The sequence below is a fragment of the Haliotis rufescens genome, unplaced genomic scaffold (assembly GCF_023055435.1).
Source record: "Haliotis rufescens isolate VD_foot unplaced genomic scaffold, xgHalRufe1.0.p SCAF_2, whole genome shotgun sequence".
In the NCBI taxonomy this organism is placed as follows: domain Eukaryota; kingdom Metazoa; phylum Mollusca; class Gastropoda; order Lepetellida; family Haliotidae; genus Haliotis; species Haliotis rufescens.
The window spans coordinates 52,629,722-52,653,435 of NW_025963890.1; the positions used below are offsets into that span (position 1 = coordinate 52,629,722).

General features: G+C 40.9%; 1 protein-coding gene across 2 annotated transcripts in view; it reads left to right on the top strand.

The window, feature by feature from the left end:
- Nucleotides 1-1,423: 1,423 nt before the first annotated feature.
- The window catches only part of LOC124120497 (protein FAM110B-like), a 72,167-nt gene continuing 49,876 nt past the window's right edge, over nt 1,424-23,714 (top strand). The window contains exons 1-3 of one of the 2 annotated variants that reach the window (XM_046483334.2): nt 1,464-1,542; nt 14,563-14,694; nt 14,911-15,329. In XM_046483334.2, coding sequence (XP_046339290.1) covers nt 15,221-15,329 — 109 coding nt within the window. In that variant the 5' untranslated portion in view covers nt 1,464-1,542; nt 14,563-14,694; nt 14,911-15,220. Of the gene's footprint in view, nt 1,543-14,562; nt 14,695-14,910; nt 15,330-23,714 lie in introns of both variants that reach the window. The other variant, XM_046483333.2, reaches the window with a different exon arrangement.

Genomic DNA, 23,714 nt, shown 5'->3' on the forward strand with positions numbered 1-23,714 from the left:
AGAAGAAATAATGAATTTGCTGCTGCCAAGCTTGTGTTGGTTGCCAATACGTACTTCTTGTGATAGCAATCAGCTAAACATTTTACGTGCGTTTCGTTCACTACTTCCTTCAGTTCGCACGAACGTCAATAATCAACGACTGCAAGTGCGTTCAATGTCGTGGCTGTGTTTATTTGTGTGTTGTTAACGCTGCACTCAGCAATATTCCAGCTATACGGCGGCGGTCTGTAAATAATCGAGTCTGGATCAGACAATCCAGTGATTGACATCGTGCGCATCGATCCGCGCAATTGGGGTACGATGACATGCATCAATAAAGTCAGCGAGTCTCACCACCCGATCCCGTTAGTCGCCCCTTACTGCAAGTATGGGTTGCTGAAGACCACTTCTAAGCATGATCTTCACGGGTCTCGGGGCTGTGCTGCCAGACTCACTATCGATATGATCTCTTGGCTTTGTCATAATAGAGGGTTCCACCGTTGTCGAGTACGTTATATACGTCGTCAGCTGGTATACTGTTGAATGTGACATGGCTGAAAATTCTGTTAAATACGGCTCAAAATGAAATATTGTTCGACATACGTAACTCTCTTTAGTATAAATCCTGTATGATGTGTTGTGCACTAATAATTAGTCGACATACCATGTCGAGAAGCTGTTACAAGGTCACTATGACGTAAACAATGATGCACTGTTATGTCATTACTAATATGACGTCATAACACGAGGAGGTTTGTATGCAGTGGACAGTGGTATTGTATTACGTCGACAATGCAGTACAGTATAGAGAGCGTGAAACAATTATTTCAATGCATGAATGTAGTAACACACTTTTATCATCCAAAACTGGCCCCCACAGGATATATCGCTTGGGTGAGATCAAGCGATAGCTACATTGTAGATATCGCGGCAATGAAATTGCATCAAAATATTTTGCGAACCATCGTGACGTCATTGTTACCATGACGTCACAATCAAATGACATCACCAATGCTTCACTGGAGCTGTCAGCAGTACTTTTTTACAAGACACTGCGTATTACTGTCTACAAACTGAAAAAGTTGGAAGAATGATGTTGGATGATAAGTAAAATCTTACCCTCGTGTCTTTTGATATCAAATATATCAACACTCGTTGAAAAAAAGTGGAAAAAAAATTCCACATTTATCAACTCGTGTTGATATATTTGATATCAAAATGCACTCGAGTGAGATTCTCTATATCAATCATGAAGCACGTTCTTAACCGTTAACACCACCCACCCTTTGCGCATAAAAACAAAACAAACAAAAAACTATACATGACAAGTTATTAGATCATTCCTGAGGTAAATGTATTTTCAAAGCGATCATATCACTACCACTGAGGCGATGTTTTCCTCGTTTTAAACCTACGTCACAATGCATGTAAATAAAAACAAAGTGGCGAGAGTTACTGTTCCTGACTCAGGTTATTTCCGGCTACAGGTGCGCGCTGAAAAAACAACAGCGTCTTGCACGGTGTTGACAGGTGATCGTAGCCACACATCAGAGGAAGTTGAATGTAAGTTTGTATATGTTTGTATCACAAGTAAGATAAGCGCAATATGTGGGCAGCACTTGTAGCGACCTCTGACTGAGAATGATGTATCCAGACACTAAGGTGGTGTGTTTTGGCGAACAAATACGGGTGGATTGTTTCCGTTAAGAGTCGGTGTTTTAGCGGGCAGACATTACAATTTGCAACCATCACTATACATCGTACATACTGTCACATTGATTGATGTCTTTATTGGTGATTATAAACCTTATAAAACCCTTTATAATATTTAAATATTTTTTATTCTATTTCTGTATGTGCAAAACATATATAGCCGTAGCTTTGTTTGTTTCTTGTTTAACGCCGCACTCAGCAATATTCCAACTAGCCTATATGACGGTGGTCTGTAAATAATCAAGTTTGGACCAGACAAACCTGTGATTGACATCATGATATTGGGATACGATGACATGCATCAACCAAGTCAGCGAACCTGACCACCCAACCCTGTTAGTCGCCTCTTAGATAAGCATAGTTGGGTTGCTGAAGACCTATTCTACCCCGGATCTTCACGGGTCCGCTGTGACCTGTACTCACATTTATTATAACTATTATTATCAAGACTACTTCACAGCTGGCAAGTCCAAATTTAGAGATACATTCTCACTTTCTATTTTCCTAACAATGCATATTTTAATTGTATGCTGACCAGTTAATGCTTTTTTATTTGTGTTTTTCTCTTTGAAATTCCCTGTATACAACTGACTGTTTTTTGTGAAACTATGAGCAAATACACTGATTTCTGTTTGTTGAAAATAGTTTGAGCAGATGCCTGTTATAACACGACGAGAGGGAATCAAATGCTAAACAGTGGAAATAGAGCTTTTCCATTGACTATCTGTACCAGTTACTGCCAGTGTTTAACATAGCATGTGCCATGTGATCACGCTTCAGGTATACAAATTACATTTTTTGTTATCTCTGATATTGTACTCAATTATTTTATTCATTATACTTAATATGGAATGTTTTTTATCAATTTGTCGTCTGCCAACTGACATAAACCATCATCCCCAAAATTCAATCTACATATGCTTACCCAAAACACTGATTACTATGGATTTCATGATATATACAGTTTTGGAAAAATAGCTAAATTAGATTTCACTCACTCACTCACTCACTCACTCTTTCACTCACTCACTCACTCACTCAACTTCTTTATTCTTTCAATGCGATATTTCGAAACAGGTGCAAGAATCTTTATCGAGTAAGTGCTTCAAAGTTATTATGATAAATTGTCTAGGTGTTATCATGGTAATGCAAGTCAGACATTTCTATGAATATGATTCTGAAGAATGTTCTCTTGTTTGAACATATTTATTCCATGAGAACATACATGGCCGGATCGGCAAATAAACTTAGTGAGCTTATTTGAATGCCTCTCTGGATAACATGATTAGCTTGATCCAGGTTAGAATAGGTCTTCGACAACCCATGCTTGCCGTAAAAGGTGACTATGCTTGTTGTAAGAGGCGACTAGTGGGATCGGGTGGTCAGGCTCGCTGACTTGGTTGATGCTTGTCATCGTATCCTAGTTGCCTGTGAAAAAATGCTGATGCAACATTGAAATTTGATTCACTCACCTAATTGCATGGATCGGTGCTCATGTTATCAATCACTGGATTGTCTGGTCCAAACTTGATTATTTACAGACTGCCGTCCCATAGCTGAATAATTGATGAGTGCGGTGTTAAACAACGGCTGAATGAACGAACAAACGAACATCCATAGAGTCAAGGAATACAATGATATGGTCTGGAAAGAAATAGTGACAAATCAAGTTATGGCTGTTTAAGTCTGTCTGAAAACAAGATAAATCATGCACAGATTGAAGCATTTTTGTGTTAGTTTCTTTAGATTTATGCGGGTTGCCGTACAAAACCGAGTTAAGATCATATCCATTCAGATAATAACACATGTTCTGTCTCATATCATCATATGAAGGGCAAACAAAAAAGTAGTGGACAGAATATTCACACTGTAACCACAGAGAGAGTTAGAGTGAGGCTCTAGATGTCGAGTAAACATGTTCCTATCTAAATCACTACACCATCTAAGACCTGCATCACTTGGGGCTTTCCTCCCATATGACACTGATGACCACAGAGACAGTTAGAGTGAGGCAATAGATGTCGAGTAAACATGTTCCTATCTAAATCACTACACCATCTAAGACCTGCATCACATGGGGCTTTCCTCCCATATGACACTGATGACCACAGAGACAGTTAGAGTGAGGCTATAGATGTCGAGTAAACATGTTCCTATCTAAATCACTACACCATCTAAGACCTGCATCACTTGCGGCTTTCCTCCCATATGACACTGATGACCACAGAGACAGAGTGAGGCAATAGATGTTGAGTAAACATGTTCCTATCTAAATCACTACACCATCTAAGACCTGCATCACTTGGGGCTTTCCTCCCATATGACACTGATGACCACAGAGACAGTTAGAGTGAGGCTATAGATGTCGAGTAAACATGTTCCTATCTAAATCACTACACCATCTAAGACCTGCATCACTTGGGGCTTTCCTCCCATATGACACTGATGACCACAGAGACAGTTATAGTGAGGCTATAGATGTCGAGTAAACATGTTCCAATCTATATTGCTACACCATCTAAGACCTGCATCACTTGGGGCTTTCCTCCCATATGACACTGATGACCACAGAGACAGTTATAGTGAGGCTATAGATGTCGAGTAAACATGTTCCAATCTATATCGCTACACCATCTAAGACCTGCATCACTTGGGGCTTTCCTCCCATATGACACTGATGACCACAGAGACAGTTAGAGTGAGGCAATAGATGTTGAGTAAACATGTTCAATTTAACTCGCTACACCGGAGTCTGAGACGACCATGTATCGTTTGACAAAACTGTGTTCCATAATTAACATCACAGTAAAAGCTTTGTTCAAACTTTTAAATTGGAAGGTTCTTTAAGCCTGAAAGCATTGAGCAATTTCTAGTTTCATTCAGCAGTAACTTCCATAGTCTAAGAGTACCAGGAAGTAAGGTCTTAGCAAAAAACGTTGTCTTGCAGTGGATAAGTTGCAAGCTACCTTGATTTCTTAGATGATAAAGAAGATGATTCTGAAACGGTTTCAGGAATAAGTTGTCATAAGTAATTTGGTGTCAAGTTATGCATAATTTTATTAAACATTGTTAATTTAAAAATATTTCTTCTCACGGTTATTTAAATTTGGTTTCAATGTATAACTTATGATTTGTACTCTGGACAGCTCCAAAGATGGTCCTTAATGCATCCAGGTGCACTTTCTCAAACTTATTACGTTGCTCAACAGTGCAATTATCCCAACTGTTGAGGCAGTCTGTGGCTTCTTTTGGATTATTATTATGAAATAAAGTGAATTATTGTCTGCAAAAAAGCAGATTTTACTTTTGGTGCCTTCAACAATGTCATTGACATATACAGTGAACAGTCCCAGGCCCAAGACACATCCCGGGGGCACACCGGCTTTAACTGTTTTAGTATCAGATTAGGAACCCTGTACAACAGTATGTTGTATTCAATTTAAAGAAATGAGTGTAAGCTTTTGAGAAGTTACCAGTAATTCCATATTTTTATAGTTTAAATAACAGACCCTTATGCCAAACTTTATTGAAAGTTTTATTAATGTCAATGAATACGTCCCTGAGCTCCTTTCCAATATCTAAAGCATTAGCGATAGTATTATATAAATAAGTTAACTGGTTTGCTGTAGAGTCACCAGGCATAAATCCCGACTATACATTAGTTAGAACACCATTATCTCTGAGGTAATTAGAAATATATTTCAATACACATTTATTGAGACCTTGGACAAGCAGCTTGTAGGAGCTAGCGGCCTAGAACTGCTACATTTTTATTTCCTGTCTTGTGATAAGAATTACTGAGGCTTCTTTCCATATGGAGGGAAATATGGATTGTTTACGAGATTCATTGAACAGGCAAGGGAGGGGATTAGCAATATCCATCGCTATCAATTTCAAGATTTTATTACTTATGCCATCCGGAAATTGTAATGGATTTGCCCGTGTCAACAGAAAGCAGAATGTCGCATTCTTCTTCTGTGGAAAAGTTGATGTGACCTAACGGGTCATATGGTAATGTGTCAATACTATCAGTAATAATTTTATCAGGAAATTTCAAGGTTGACTTTTCAGTGAAATAATTATTAAGAGCTTCAGAAATTGATTGGGGGTCGTCGTACAAGATGTCATTGTAATTAATTGGTGGAAAATAACCATCGTTATTATATGGGGTGCTCTCTGATTCTTACGTTGCAATGCTCTTCTCCAAACTTGTTCAGGAGACACGAGAGGAAGTTTGCTCAAAGAAATAATCACATTACCCAGGTTTACATCCAATACTTTTAATTTCGCTAAATGACACTAAAGCAGCCCATGCTTGCCATAAGAGGCGACTAATAGGATCAGGTGGCCAGGCTTGCTGACTTGGTTGATGCATGTCATCGTATCCCAGTTGTGTGGATCGATGTTAATAATGTCAAGCACTGGATTGTCCAGTCCAGACCCGAATGTTTACAGACTGCCATCATATAGCTGGAATATTGTTGAGTATGGTGTTAAACAACAAACAAACAAACAAAGATATAGTCGAAGTGATTGTCATCCTTTTTGGTGTTTTTTCTTCGCTGATCAAGGGAAATAACTGTGAACCCCCTATCTTAGTCATGTCACCAGGATCTCAATTTGTTGACCTGGTTTAAAGTCATATCAGCCTTTCTATGATTGTGGTTGTTTTTGTTAATGGGATGTAATATGATCAAGATATCCTTGTACAGGATCACACAAGGAAATCTGATCATTGAGCATGTTGGTTATCTGTCAGACCAGGAACTATTCTCATGACGACACATATGATCAGTTCCCAGTGGACGTAGGGAATATTCAGTGTGATGTCTGTAATTGTGGGTCTCCCAGGCATGGAATAATCAGCGTGATGTCTGTAATTGTGGGTCTCCCAGGCAGGGAATATTCAGTGTGATGTCTGTAATTGTGGGTCTCCCAGGCAGGGAATATTCAGTGTGATGTCTGTAATTGTGAGTCTCCCAGGCAGGGAATATTCAGTGTGATGTCTGTAATTGTGGGTCTCCCAGGCAGGGAATATTCAGTGTGATGTCTGTAATTGTGGGTCTCCCAGGTAGGGAATATTCAGTGTGATGTCTGTAATTGTGGGTCTCCCAGGCAGGGAATATTCAGCGTGATGTCTGTAATTGTGGGTCTCCCAGGCAGGGAATATTCAGTGTGATGTCTGTAATTGTGGGTCTCCCAGGCAGGGAATATTCAGTGTGATGTCTGTAATTGTGAGTCTCCCAGGCAGGGAATATTCAGTGTGATGTCTGTAATTGTGGGTCTCCCAGGCAGGGAATATTCAGTGTGATGTCTGTAATTGTGGGTCTCTCAGGCAGGGAATATTCAGTGTGATGTCTGTAATTGTGGGTCTCCCAGGCAGGGAATATTCAGTGTGATGTCTGTAATTGTGGGTCTCCCAGGCAGGGAATATTCAGTGTGATGTCTGTAATTGTGGGTCTCCCAGGCAGGGAATATTCAGTGTGATGTCTGTAATTGTGGGTCTCCCAGGCAGAGAATATTCAGTGTGATGTCTGTAATTGTGGGTCTCCCAGGCAGGGAATATTCAGTGTGATGTCTGTAATTGTGGGTCTCCCAGGCAGGGAATATTCAGTGTGATGTCTGTAATTGTGGGTCTCCCAGGCAGGGAATATTCAGTGTGATGTCTGTAATTGTGGGTCTCCCAGGCAGGGAATATTTAGTGTGATGTCTGTAATTGTGAGTCTCCCAGGCAGGGAATATTCAGTGTGATGTCTGTAATTGTGGGTCTCCCAGGCAGGGAATATTCAGTGTGATGTCTGTAATTGTGGGTCTCCCAGGCAGGGAATATTCAGTGTGATGTCTGTAATTGTGGGTCTCCCAGGCAGGGAATATTTAGTGTGGTGTCTGTAATTGTGAGTCTCCCAGGCAGGGAATATTCAGTGTGATGTCTGTAATTGTGGGTCTCCCAGGCAGGGAATATTCAGTGTGATGTCTGTAATTGTGGGTCTCCCAGGCAGGGAATATTCAGTGTGATGTCTGTAATTGTGGGTCTCCCAAGCAGGGAATATTCAGTGTGATGTCTGTAATTGTGGGTCTCCCAGGTAGGGAATATTCAGTGTGATGTCTGTAATTGTGAGTCTCCCAGGCAGGGAATATTTAGTGTGATGTCTGTAATTGTGGGTCTCCCAGGCAGGGAATATTCAGTGTGATGTCTGTAATTGTGGGTCTCCCAGGCAGGGAATATTCAGTGTGATGTCTGTAATTGTGGGTCTCCCAGGCAGGGAATATTTAGTGTGGTGTCTGTAATTGTGAGTCTCCCAGGCAGGGAATATTCAGTGTGATGTCTGTAATTGTTGGTCTCCCAGGCAGGGAATATTCAGTGTGATGTCTGTAATTGTGGGTCTCCCAGGCAGGGAATATTCAGTGTGATGTCTGTAATTGTGGGTCTCCCAGGCAGGGAATATTCAGTGTGATGTCTGTAATTGTGGGTCTCCCAGGTAGGGAATATTCAGTGTGATGTCTGTAATTGTGAGTCTCCCAGGCAGGGAATATTTAGTGTGGTGTCTGTATTTGTGGGTCAGGTGGGTACTTAGTAGGACCTGGGTACCCACAGGTCATGTGATATGTTATTTAATGATAATGACAATAAAACTCCATGGTTACACTGAAAGTCACTAATATTTGCATTTCTTTCTGACTATGCATGCATCCGTTCTGACTTTTATATGTTTGAAATATGATAGAGCTTCAGTCAACTTCAGTGCATACGTGATCAGCATGTTTCACACGTGTATCTAAATAGTTTTCTCCATGGCTTCAGTAAAACAGTTCCCAACTAAATATTTTGTACCAACTCTTGAGACCTACAGTGGCAACCGGGTAGGTTCGAGTAATAGTGGGTCGGGTACACAGTAAATTTGGACTCATCCCAGCCCTAGTTGGAGCATCTGTGTATCCATGTGTCGGCGGGTTCTTCATTTTAGAGGGTCCTTTTGTTGGAGGGTTCTTTATTTTGGAGGGTCCATGTGTCGGAGGGTTCTTTATTTTGGAGGGTCAATGTGTCGGAGGGTTCTATATTTTGGAAGGTCCATGTGTCAAAGGATCCATGTGTTGGAGGGTCAGTGTGTCGGAGGGTTCTTTATTTTGGAGGGTCAATGTGTCGGAGGGTTCTATATTTTGGAAGGTCCATGTGTCAAAGGATCCATGTGTTGGAGGGTCAGTGTGTCGGAGGGTTCTATATTTTGGAGGGTCTATGTGTCAAAGGGTCAGTGTGTCGGAGGGTTCTATATTTTTTAGGGTCCTTGTGTTGGCGGGTCCATGTGTCGGAGGGTTCTATATTTTGGAGGGTTCATGTGTCGGAGGGTCCATGTGTCGGAGGGTTCTATATTTTTTAGGGTCCATGTGTCGGAGGGTCCATGTGTCGAAGTATCAATGTGTCAGAGGGTTCTATATTTTGGAGGGTCAATGTGTCGGATGGTCCATGTGTTAGAGGGTTCTATATTTTGGAGGGTCCATGTGTCGGAGGGTCAGTGTATCAGAGGGTTCTACATATTGGAGGGTCCATGTGTCGGAGGGTCCCAGGTAAGCAGCTATATCAGCCACAGGATTCATATGTAGGGCATGTAATGTTGCCATCTGAGCAGTAGCATAATGGTGATTTATTCACTGAAAAAGTGTTCATAATGATGTCTATGGTTTGACAAAGTCTATTATCTGCAGATATTTACACTGGAAGTTTATTTCTCAGAAATGTTCAGTCTGATAGTTGCTGACCATTGTGTAACATGGTTATTCCTGCAGCTCCCTGGCAGCTGTATCCAGTTTGGCTGCAAGAACGTGTTTGATAGGCATCATATGTTTCTGGAATTAAAGGCCTCTGACACTGCGTCACCCTACAAACATCCCTGAACATTTTTTTTACCTTGTAAAACATAGCATTTCCTTCTATAAATGTCAGACAGTGTGGGTGAAGCCAGCTGCCGGTACATGTCAAGACATCAGCAGGGGCTGGGAGCACTCGCTCTACTCCACCCCTCCCTAACCCACCCCAAGCCCATCCCAAGCCAACCCCACCCCACCCTCCCTGGGGACCTATTCTGCACAGGAATCCTCATGGGGAGACAAGCATTGGGTACTGGGGAACTATTCTGCCCAGGAATACTCATGGGGAGACAAGCATTGGGTACTGGGGAACTATTCTGCCCAGGAATCCTCATGGGGAGACAAGCATTGGGTACTGGGGAACTATTCTGCCCAGGAATACTCATGGGGAGACAAGCATTGGGTACTGGGGAACTATTCTGCCCAGGAATACTCATGGGGAGACAAGCATTGGGTACTGGGGAACTATTCTGCCCAGGAATACTCATGGGGAGACAAGCATTGGGTACTGGGGAACTATTCTGCCCAGGAATACTCATGGGGAGACAAGCATTGGGTACTGGGGAACTATTCTGCCCAGGAATATTCATGGGGAGACAAGCATTGGGTACTGGGGAACTATTCTGCCCAGGAATCCTCATGGGGAGACAAGCATTGGGTACTGGGGAACTATTCTGCCCAGGAATATTCATGGGGAGACAAGCATTGGGTACTGGGGAACTATTCTGCCCAGGAATACTCATGGGGAGACAAGCATTGGGTACTGGGAAACTATTCTGCCCAGGAATACTCATGGGGAGACAAGCATTGGGTACTGGGGAACTATTCTGCCCAGGAATCTCTACAGGGAGACAAGCAAAGGGTACTAATGGCCATTTTTGCAACAGATCACCATTGGCATTGAACTCTCAAATATAGTATATTTTAAACTGAAATCGCAGAAACTTAGATGACTGTTTACCAGTAGCATAGTTAGCCTGATCTGGATGTTGCTTACAGTAAAAGGCGACTATGCATGTCAAAAGAGGCAATTAACGGGATCGGGTGGTCAGACTCTCTGACTTGGTTGATGCATGCACCCTATCCCAACGTGGATGCTCATGACATCAATCACTGGATTGTCTGGTCCAGACTCTATTATTTACAGACTGCCGTCATATAGCGGGAATATTGCTGAGTGCGGCGTTAAACAACAAACTGATACCGGTGAGAGTTCATTAACCTTTGATGGTTACTTAGTATCGCAAATGGGCATTGGGTGGTCAGACTTGTGACTTAGTTGATGCATGTCATCGATCCCCATCGCGTGGATCAATGCTCATGATATCAATCACTGGATTGTCTGGTCCAGACTTGATTATTTGCAGACCACCTTCAAATAGCTGGAGTATTGCTGAGTGCAGTGTTAAACAAACAAACCAACCAACTAGTATGCAGATTCCTTGACACAAGCCATGACAGGTGGTTCTGCTACAGTGTTAGAAGATACATGACACTCTTGCTTTAGACAAAGAAATATTTGGAAGACTTTCACAGGGGGATTAGGTTTCCCTACTGCCATTAAGGCAAATGGGTTTATCAATAGTTTCAGTTTCCAAACTGTTTCAGAGTTGGTTGTTGGTTGTGACAGAGGTATGACATGTGACACTGGTCTCTGCCACAGGTCATGGCGATGAGTGCTTTCAGCTGTGTCTAGATGGGCAGTGTCTCACCCTTACACGATGCTGATTCACTTGATTCTACATTGAAGCTTCATATCAATGATGTAATGACTGAAATCACTCTGTTCAGCAGCGAGCTCTGGCTCAACATCCAGTATATTTGTACGTGAATCATTTGTTTGTTTATTGTATAACGCCGCACTCAGCAATATTCCCGCTATATGACGGTGGTCTGTAAATAATCAAGTCTGGACCAGATAATCCAGTGGTTGACATTAAGAGCATCGATCCATGTCATTGGGATACGATGACATGCATCAACCAAGTCATCAAGTCTGACAACCTGTTCCCATTAGTAGCCTCTGATGACGAGCATAGTCGCCTTTTACGGCAAGCATGGGTTGCTTAAGACCTATTCTACCCCGGATCTCTACCTGAAACAAATAATCAGTATGGCCACTGTCAGATATGTTGCTTTAACATTAAATTGGTGCTATAGAAGACATCCTTTTATTGATTTTTAACATTACACCAACCACCTGAATGAGAGTGAGTGAATGTGTTGGATGTTTGATAGCATTGAATGGGTGGTGGATGTTTGATAGCATTGAGTGGGTGGTGGATGTTTGATAGCATTGAGTGGGTGGTGGATGTTTGATAGCATTGAGTGGGTGGTGGATGTTTGATAGCATTGAGTGAATGTGTTGGATGTTTGATAGCATTGAGTGGGTGGTGGATGTTTGATAGCATTGAGTGAATGTGTTGGATGTTTGATAGCATTGAGTGGGTGGTGGATGTTTGATAGCATTGAGTGGGTGGTGGATGTTTGATAGCATTGAGTGGGTGGTGGATGTTTGACAGTATTGAGTGCGTGGTGGATGTTTGACAGCACTGAGTGGGTGGTGAATGTTTGACAGTATTGAGTGGGTGGTGGATGTTTGATAGCATTGAGTGGGTGGTGAATGTTTGATAGCATTGAGTGGGTGGTGGATGTTTGATAGCATTGAGTGAATGTGTTGGATGTTTGATAGCATTGAGTGGGTGGTGGATGTTTGATAGCATTGAGTGGGTGGTGGATGTTTGATAGCATTGAGTGGGTGGTGGATGTTTGATAGCATTGAGTGGGTGGTGGATGTTTGATAGCATTGAGTGGTCGGTGGATGTTTGATAGCATTGAGTGAATGTGGTGGATGTTTGATAGCATTGAGTGGGTGGTGGATGTTTGACAGTATTGAGTGCGTGGTGGATGTTTGATAGTATTGAGTGGGTGATGGATGTTTGATAGCATTGAGTGGGTGGTGGATGTTTGACAGTATTGAGTGCGTGGTGGATGTTTGACAGTACTGAGTGGGTGGTGAATGTTTGACAGGACTGAGTGGGTGGTGAATGTTTGACAGTATTGAGTGGGTGGTGGATGTTTGATAGCATTGAGTGGGTGGTGAATGTTTGATAGCATTGAGTGGGTGGTGGATGTTTGATAGCATTGAGTGAATGTGTTGGATGTTTGATAGCATTGAGTGGGTGGTGAATGTTTGACAGTATTGAGTGGGTGGTGGATGTTTGATAGTATTGAGTGTGTGGTGGATGTTTGACAGTACTTAGTGGTTGGTGGATGTTTGATAGTATTGAGTGGGTTGTGGATGTTTGACAGTATTGGGTGTGTGGTGGATGTTTGACAGTATTGAGTGCATGGTGGATGTTTGACAGTATTGAATGCGCGGTGGATGTTTGATAGTATTGAGTGGGTGGTGGATGTTTGATAGCATTGAGTGGGTGGTAGATGTTTGACGGTATTGAGTGCACTCCTTTACCTGTGTAGGCTCACTACCTGTCCCGTCATGGTCAGCTACCTGGAACTAACGATCCCACCTCATTAGAACAGCAGGAGGTGTCGAGGCATCAGGTATCTGCTGGTTCTTCACACAAGGATATATCAGCGAGTTGTTGGGGACTAGTGCTTGACAGCACTTGTGTCTCAAATTGATTGTGCTTTGAGGGTTTTTTACGTTTAGCCAGTGGTCCATCTAACAAGTTGTTACAGTGTTTTCATGGAGCCAGTGGTCCATCTAACAAGTTGTTACAGTGTTTTCATGGAGCCAGTGGTCCATCTCACAAGTAGTCACTGTGTTGTCATGGAGCCAGTGGTCCATCTAACAAGTAGTTACAGTGTTGGTCATGGAGCCAGTGGTCCATCTCACATGTAGTCACTGTGTTGGTCATGGAGCCAGTGGTCCATTTAACATCATGGAGCCAGTGGTCCATCTAACATCATGGAGCCAGTGGTCCATCTAACAAGTAGTTACAGTGTTGTCATGGAGCCAGTGGTCCATCTCACATGTAGTCACTGTGTTGGTCATGGAGCCAGTGGTCCATCTAACAAGAAGTTACAGTGTTGGTCATCGAGCCAGTGGTCCATCTCACATGTAGTAACAGTGTTGTCATGGAGCCAGTGGTCCATCTAACATGTAGTCACTGTGTTGGTCATGGAGCCAGTGGTCCATTTAACATCATGGAGCCAGTGGTCCATCTAACATCATGGAGCCAGTGGTCCATCTAACAAGTAGTTACAGTGTTGTCATGGAGCCAGTGGTCCATCTAACAAGTAGTCACTGTGTTGTCATGGAGCCAGTTGTCCATCTAACAAGTAGTTACAGTGTTGATCATGGAGCCACTGGTCCAACTCACATGTAGTCACTGTGTTGTCATGGAGCCAGTGGTCCATTTAACATCATGGTGCCAATGGTCCATCTAACAAGTAGTTACAGTGTTGATCATGGAGCCAGTGGTCCATCTAACAAGTAGTTACAGTGTGATCATGGAGCCAGTGGTTCATCTAACAAAAAGTTAGTGTTGATCACGGAGTCAGTGGTCCATCTAGCAAGTAGTCACTGTGTTGGTCATGGAGCCAGTGGTCCATCTAACAAGTTGTTACAGTGTTGATCATGGAGCCAGTGGTCCATCTAACAAGTAGTTACAGTGTTGTCATGGAGCCAGTGGTCCATCTCACATGTAGTTACTGTGTTGGTCATGGAGCCAGTGGTCCATTTAACATCATGGAGCCAGTGGTCCATCTAACATCATGGAACCAGTGGTCCATCTAACATCATGAAACCAGTGGTCCATCTAACATCATGGAGCCAGTGGTCCATCTCACAAGTAGTCACTGTGTTGGTCATCGAGCCAGTGGTCCATCTAACAAGTAGTCACTGTATTGAGTCCAGCATGTTTCCAAGGATACAAGTAGCAATTATTTACCTCATTTTTTTACTCAGGGATATTACAGCAATAGATCATACATTTCTTGAAATACAACTATTTTACTCATTTTATCTTTATTCATCCTCAGTCTAATTCTAGCTGCATCCTAGCGACTCTATACGACCATGGTTGACACTGTCAGGACGAAAAACATACTTGCCGTGTGAAAATCCATAAAATCAAGTATCAGTGTCAGAAATTTGCAACAAAATTTTTTTAGGTAGGTTCAAGTTCTGTGAATACATTTTTCTACCATTAATGTTCCTATTTTCTGAGCATGACTTGAGTCTTTATAACATGCTTGTCAGGTGTGTGTTATAGAGAGAACAGTGTGTTATAGAGAGGACAGTATCTCTCCACTGACCACTGAGTCACTATAGATCAAGACACACAAGTGTTTACGCTATCAATATCTCTTGTCAATATCTCCTTGTAGGTTCGGATATGGAACCATCACCTGGGGCAAGGAGGGAATTCCCCCCTCTGTCGACACCAAGGAGATGTATCACCCCCAGTAATAACACCCATATCGCTGAGTGTTTATACAACGGTCATGTGACCTGTGAATGGCTCACCTGTGGGAGCTATTAATAGTCACATGGGCTGGAGAGAGAGAGAGGGAAGGAGAGCGAGAGACAGCTGTGTTCCTGGTTGGCCGAGGTGGTTGGATTGCCTTGTGGTTCTTCTAGAATGTCAGGTGTCAAGTTGTGCTGAACTGGATTATAAGTTGTGGTTGACTCTGTAGAATGAAAATGTCTCTCTTGGTGACGTCGTGTACGATGGGGAAACAGCCGAGTCGATTGCTCGACAAGGGGCCCTCATACCTCCGAACTCGCACCAACACAAAACTCTTCGGTGAGTACATCATATGTAAACAAAGTTTTTCTGTTTCAGCAGTGAATGAAGTTTAGGGTTTGGGGAACTAGATGTCAGATGAGAACGTTGTGTTTTCTTCAAGCAGAACCCTATCGTCTTTTCATATTTACATGTTGGATTTGTAAATTTAAAATTTTGACTTTATTGATTATTTCTGATACATATTAATGAATTTATGGTGGGATGGCTACCTGACTTCCAGTGTGGCTGTATGTGAGTTGAAAGTGGGTTGTGATGATAGCTTAGAGGTTTTCCCAGCCTGATAAAGTTACAGTGTTTTTTTCACTTGACATGGGACCTTAGGTGAAACACGCTCCCTCTTTTAATGTCTTTTCCATGTGCAGGGACTGAGGGCTTTGAATTCTCAACTATTTAACTTTGGGTTAAATGTGTTTTTATAATTAATTGCAGTTCGAGGTGGTTTACAGTCAACATGTTTGAGAATATTTTTTTTAACAAAATACATTGAAACATCTGTCCTAGTTGACGTAGCTTGCCTTGTATTCTGTAGGATGGAGAAATGGGGCCGCATCAGTTTTATTAGACTAACATTTAGTCTCTGAAATCTTATATCACACAATATCCTTCTTGACTCTAAAATAAAATAAAAATTCCCTATGCTGATTTCAGTGGAATAGAGCTAGCTAGAGCTTGCTAGACTTGCTTATGTATGCATTTCTAGATTTATTTCATAAAATAAATATATTCCACGGTCATGGTGCAGGACTACAGTTTTATAAATATTGGTAAATTTGAAACAAGTTTAGCATTTTTTGCAATGTCGAAAAACTGCTTGTGTTGTCAGACTTTCTGCTTATTCCAGTAAATTTCAGTTATCCCAATGTCAAATGTGGCCATCATTCAGAAGCGAGTGTAAGGAGCACTAAGGGTTTTATACCAAGGTTATAACTGTGTGATAAAGCAGCGTACTGCCTGTCTGGCCGTCTCTCCCTCTGTGTATATAGGCAGCCAGGTAGTTATTGATTCTACACAGTAGCCAAAGCAACAGCTGTTTATCATGATCATTTTGCCGATATTACGACAAGTTGGTTTTTGTCTGTGTTTATGTTAACCCTTTCAAGTCTTTAGTCATAAAATGGGAGCCTTTAAATTTTTAATGCCTTTAAGTTACAGAGCATTTGAGTTGCGATAATATTCGGCTAATTTATCAGTTTTCAATTGTATGGCAGTTTGTGTTATTCTGAATGACATGCCATGAGTTGTGTTCCGTGGGTTTAAATATGAATCTTATGCATATTTAATGTGTAGTATTCAAGGTTTGAAAGGGGTGAATAATTTAGTGGCGTTCCATGGCTGGATATAAATAAAGCATTTTTTGAATTACTAATATCTGATGATTATTTCAGGACTAAGATTTTACACTGAATAACTACATTATGTATTTGTTGTGGAAATGGAAAAATACTATCATTTTACAGGATTCTTATAATTTGGCTTGTTGTTTATAATTTCATATATGATATATTTTAATTTCTGAGTATAAATAGATCATTCACTGATTCAGTATGAATTATTCGGACATTACAAAGTTGCTGCAGGAAAGTCCTATTCACATTGTCTAAATCCGCTAAATAGCCTGAAATGCATGCAGCTGAAATACATGTTGTCTTAAAGTGTTAAAGTGGAGGCCAAGTTGTCAAAGTGTTTGCTTGTCTTGCCAAATTCCGGGGATCAATAATTACCAACATGGGTACACTCTTATTCATTGGTGGTCTGAACCCCGACCTCTGTCTTCCCCCCCCCCTCTATAATATCCTGACCCCTACCTACCCCTCCACAGTAATGAGAGTTTTCAGATTGAGGGATTAACGAGGAATAAGTACTTGCAATAATGATATAACCATCTTCAGGATAATAACAGGCTGTATGTTCAAGTTAGGAAGTGTTGAAGTGACAACTCCCTGCTGGTTTAAATCGTTCCAGTCTTGGTTTATCAAGGGTAATGTTTCTACAATCAGTTAAGAGAACTTGTTTAAACAATAAGTGTTGAACAGCTCCTTATGAACCTCTCGGACCGTCCCGATCTAGGTCATAACTCACCCCCTTCCCCACCCCAGGGCATAACAAACCCCTACCTCCCCACCTTCCTTCCCCACCCCAGGGCATAATGTTCCTCCCACCCCAGGGCTTAACACACACACACACACACGCCCCTCCTCGGGGCATACACAAAGTACAACACATTGATTCTGGGACACACACCTGTAGCAGGTGATAATTGCTTTACAGGATCAGTGTCATCTGTACTGTTTACCTACAACTGTTGTTCTTTGAGTTGATGATACTTTGAGGACAACTAATATTTAGAGATGAGATTTGGAGATATCTGACTGTGTGTGTACGTTGTGTATGTGTGTGTTGATGTTTATGTGGTACTGTTTCACACCTGAGCTTGGCAAGGTGAGGGTACAGATTAGGCAGTTGTTTGTTCATGGATGAATAGTTTTGTGTAGGGAGATACCAAAACACTGAAAACAGATATCAGTTTATTGTTCACAAACATGTTTCTACAAGCGTGCACCTGACAAGTGACTTGAGGAGTGTCTGGATCTACCTGCGTGATCTTTTCATGACTGATAAGGCGGAACGTTGTGATCCCCACCCAGTGACTGGGGACGTCAGCAATTGCTGTGGTTCAAGTTGGTTTCAAAACATTTCAAGTTGTTCAAGTTTATTTCAAGTTGTTTCAAGTTGGTTCAAATTTGTTCAAGATGGTTCAAATTGGTTCAAGGTGTTCAAGGTTGTTTCAAGTTGTTCAAGGTTGTTTCAAGTTGTTCAAGGTTGTTTCAAGTTGATTAAAGTTGTTCAAGGTTGTTTCAAGTTGATTAAGGTTGTTTCAAGTTGTTCAAGGTTGTTTCAAGTTGTTCAAGGTTGTTTCAAGTTGTTAAAGTAGCTGAATTTGTTTCAATTTGTTCAAGGTTGTTTCAAGTTGTTCAAGGTTGTTTCAAGCTGTTTCAAATTTGTTGAAGGTTGTTTTTAAGTTGTTTCAAGTTGTTTCAAATTGGTTCAAGATGGTTCAAATTTGTTCAAGTTATTTCAAGTTACCTATTATTAGCTAGGCTTACAAGGCATGTTTAAGAAATGTTGCCTGACCAGAGATACCGACTGTGGTGTAACAATTCAACAGAACTAACACATGGGAGATGATAAAAATGTGACCTCACTCAATGCACTGCATGATTCATTAAAGTGTATTATCAATCTCAGAGACAGGGAGAAGGGAAACCACTTATTACTGTTGTATCTAACTCGTGGGGAAATCACACTCACCGTGTTCGAAGATGGATGAAAAGTATTTTATTCTTGACACAGCCAAATTCTCAAGGACATACCTAAACAACTTAACAAATGCCCCGTGGCACAGTTGAAAAAAGCTACATTTCTCTGTCATGAGGGACTTCTCTGCAATAGATGTATCTCGGTAGTAGGGTAGCAAGGCATTGTGGGTTGACTTCAAACTATAACAGTAATATCCTACTAATCATGAGTGATACCCCCATGCATTGGAGGATCGCGATTTTTTAGTTCTCAATATTAGTATCAATCACAGTGACACACTAAGTAAAAAGTATCTATTCTTACCTTAAATGTTTTCTTAAATAAGTGTTAACACTAACCAAACACTAATTACTAGTGAAAATGAGTAGTGAAAACGTAAATATTTTCATCCATTGCGCCATACCTGACACTGCCAACTGTTAACACTAACCAAACACTAATTACTAGTGAAAATGAGTAGTGAAAACGTAAATATTTTCATCCATTGCGCCATACCTGACACTGCCAACTGTAAATCATTAGTGTGCAGGTATTTAGCAATCCTGTCTATGAAAAAGATGGCTTACGCACCACAGATAAGTGCACATGCAAGTATTGCAATACTCGGATCATGAGCTAGGTATCGTGATACCTATCGGATCGCACAGTTGGTGTAGCATCCCAGCCCTACTAATGACGTGAGGTGTTATCAATTAGTCGTTAATTCAGTGCAGGTTTATCCCAGGTATCCTGATTAGGTGTCGAAGTAGGCATGCCTGCAATGAGGCCTGGCGAGAAATGTTGTACTTTGTAATTAGCAGGTCTGATGATTATCACTATAGTGGTAGGCTGTAAGCACAAAATATCATACGTCATCTATCGGTAAAGTCAGCGATATATTGTCATATCATCCAGATTGTAGGAAAACTTTTATTACTGGTATTTAACTGAAATTTGTCGTACGGATTGTGCTTTACCTTGTTTTCATGATCACTCAGTTTTCATAAACCATTCAATATCTTCGTGAAACTTTGTATAAACACCAATCATGTGATGAACTGGTGACTTTCAGGAATGTTTATTTTTGGGGGTATCAGAGCTCCAGATAACTTCTTGAGCAATTGAGTTTTTACTCGAAGGTTTCTATTTTACCCAGTAATTGGGTTATTACATTTTTCATTGGGTAACCAATATTTCTTCACTCATCTATTCATCATTCTGTTGGGTTTTCCCCAAAATAAGTAAACATTTTTAGAAAAAATTAAATAATGTTTTAGATGTGTATAACAGTTAAATATAGGCTTGACTTGGAAAGTATATTAGCTTGTAATTGTGTTTTGGAAATGAGCTCAATTGTACACCTGCTGAAAAAGCTTCATTGGGTGTTTACGCGTGCTGTTTTCAAAGAATTGAGTTTTCCCAATGCATGTGTATCTGTACGCAAGGTGGGTGTGTCATTCACTTCAATGAACTTGTGGATATCTGGGTGCTTTTAATCAAGCTGAAGAGTGGTGTACCCTGTGTTTGGTAAAATTGAACTGTATCTTTCCATGGATGACAACTTTCTTGAGATGGGACTGAAATAAAGAGGGTTAAACACCTGTATTTTAGGACCTGCCTTAAGAGGGTTTATCACCTGTATTTTAGGACCTGCCTTAAGAGGGTTAATCACCTGTATTTTGGGATGTGCATTAAGAGGGTAAATCACCTGTATTTTGGGATGTGCATAAAGAGGGTTAATCACCTGTATTTTAGGACCTACCTTAAGAGGGTTAATCACCTGTATTTTAGGGCCTGTCTAAAGAGGGTTAATCACCTGTTTTTTAGGACCTGCCTTAAGAGGGTTAATCACCTGTATTTTAGGACCTGCCTTAAGAGGGTTAATCACCTGTATTTTAGAACCTGTATTAAGAGGGTTAATCACCTGTATTTTGGGATGTGCATTAAGAGGGTAAATCACCTGTATTTTGGGATGCGCAATAAGAGAGTTCATCACCTGTATTTTAGGACCTACCTTAAGAGGGTTAATCAACTGTATTTTAGGGCCTGTCTAAAGAGGGTTAATCACCTGTATTTTAGAACCTGCATTAAGAGGGTTATTACCTGTATTTTGGGATGTGCATTAAGAGGGTTAATTACCTGTATTTTGGGATGTGCATTAAGAGGGTTAATTACCTGTATTTTGGGATGTGCATTAAGAGGGTTAATCACCTGTATTTTGGGATGTGCATTAAGAGGGTTAATCACCTGTATTTTAGGACATGCATTAAGAGGGTTAATCACCTGTATTTTGGGATGTGCATTAAGAGGGTTAATCACCTGTATTTTAGGACCTGCATTAAGAGGGTTAATCACCTGTATTTTGGGATGTGCACTCCCCTTTTAATGGAAGAAAAACAATGACAGCCATCAGAAAGTACCTTTATCTTTGCTGTCTCGTAGGTTCACAGTTTGACATTTACCCCAGACATGCTGGTGAATAATGTGAAAAATCACTGTCTGTTTCAAGGAACACTTTCCAGGTTAGCATTATGTAACATCAGGTTGTAGACATCCGTTTCTCTGCATAGTTAACAAACACAAATCTTGATGTAATAGAAAACTTTCTGGTTTCAGATGGTTGTGTCAGGTCTTTAGTTCCCATGGCAACCAGCTTGGCACCTCTGTCCAATTCCCATTCTCTGTATATTCTATGTTATTTAACTATGATTTCCATTGTCTCCTCCGTCTTTGTCAGTGTTATTTGATGTATTTAAGACCATGTTATTGTTGTTTTTGCTGTAATAAACTGATGCCTTGTTGTTGGTGTTGAGGTTGTCCATGACACAAGATGTAGAAATAATTGAATATTGCATGTAAGTTTTCAGGGGGAGGAGGGTAGTGGGGTAGCCTTGTGGTTAAAGTGTTCGCTCATCACACTGAAGACCCGGGTTAGATTCCCCTCATGGGTACCATGTGTGAAACCCATTTCTGGTGTTCCTCACACTGATATTGCTGGAATATTGCTAAAAGTGGTGTAAAACCATACTCACTCACTCAGGTGGAGGAACCACATTAAACCATTGATACTAAAATCATTGGCACCTCAACCTATGCCACATGAACCATTGACACTTAAACCATTGGCACCTCTACCTATGTCACATGAACCATTGACACTAAAACCATTGGCACCTCAACCTATGTCACATGAACCATTGACACTAAAACCATTGGCACCTCAACCTATGCCACATGAACCATTGACACTAAAACCATTGGCACCTCAACCTATGTCACATGAACCATTGACACTAAACCATTGACACTAAAGCCATTGGCACCTCAACCTATGCCACATAAGCCATTGACACTAAAACCTTTGGCACCTCAACCTATGCCACATGAGCCATTGACACTAAACCATTGACACTAAAACCTTTGGCACCTCAACCTATCATGACCTATGCCACATGAACAATTGACACTAAAACCATTGACACCTCAACCTATGCCACATGAACGATTGACACTAAAACTATTGACACCTCAAGCTATGTCACATGAACCATTGACACTAAAACCATTGGCACCTCAACCTATGCCACACATTGGCGCCACAACAGCGCATAAGTTGAATTGTTTGATAGGCATTACTTAGAAGCTGATGGATGACAAAGTAGACACAATTTATTTGTAACAACTTCTTTAATACATTTCAGTATAGATCCTTATACCGCTGTCTTGCTTGATAATGGTATAAGGATCTATATAAGGATAAATTGTATCTGCTTTGTCATCCGTCAAAGTATGACTTAGTGCGTAAGTTATTCATACATAAATCATTGGCACCAATGGTGCATAATTTTTTGTTCAGTACATAAACAACTTACATTAAGAATGGACTTCTGTAGTTTTATAGTATAAGCTTAAGAAAGCTGATGTGCACAGTGACGTCTAATTTCCAGTAAATATGTCAACTGTAACAACTTCACAGACTGCATATTTAATCACAAAATTTAAACACGAAATACTGTGGACAGCAATATGTCACGTGATGTGTTTGTGACACATGGCAATGGTGGCGAGATTCATGGCACTTGCATCATTGATTAATTTCTATGGATTTGCATAGTTGTATCAAAAAGCAAAATGAATTTGGATTTATCGGTGAACAATGGCTAAAAGCAGACCGGAATGTTGTGAGATTACTGCTAAATCCATCATGGTATTTATCACGCATCTTATGGAAATTAATTTGAAGTTATTCAGTTTCCCAAGTTTTACACTAATTAGGATTTTAAATGTTTCTTTTAAATGACATCTTGTATGCCGGTTTTGAAAAGTTGCAAGCCCAGTTACCGCAATAGGCAACCTTGACCCTGTCGACCCTTGGTTTGTTTACAAGCGGAACCTTGTCAGGAAGGGTTAGTGAGTGAGTTAGCGGTCAGCATAGCTCGAGCTGTAATTTACACAGACATTATTGTTAAGAGGTCTTGACCTAGTGTTTTAAAAACTACTGGATTATATTACCAAGTGATAGAATCATGTTATGTGTGTGACGTGGTGTTTGTACGAGTCTTTGGAGGTAGGAGAGTTCAAGGTCAGCCTATTGCTCCCTCCTCTGTGTGTGTTGGGAGAGAAACAGGGTAACCCCCATGTTGGTTTAGGTCTTAGCGGTTTTTGACAACAGTTTCTCGGCATCTGCCAGGCATGAGAACATGTTTTGTTTCATGTGTGTTTTGACCTGCTTGTGAGATTCTGTAAGTGGGAAGCAGCGTTCTTTCACTGGGCTGTGGTTGGGGCACAATCACAGGACGGGACGGAAGATGAAGAAGACGAAGATTTATTGTACATAAAGTACAGAGTACAGAACATGAACATGACCAGTTACAATGAAAAGTTATAAACATTGACATACACAATGGAGTACACATATTGCTATGATTAAGGTCTTGAGAGGAGATGCAGATTGTCTTTGAATGACCATTTTGTAAATGAAATAGGAGATAATTTTTGCAAAAGGCTCTGGTGGATTTAGTATTATTTTCAGTGATATTGGGTGCATAGCTAAGGCGGGTGATGAATTTAGTTCCAGTCTCAGAT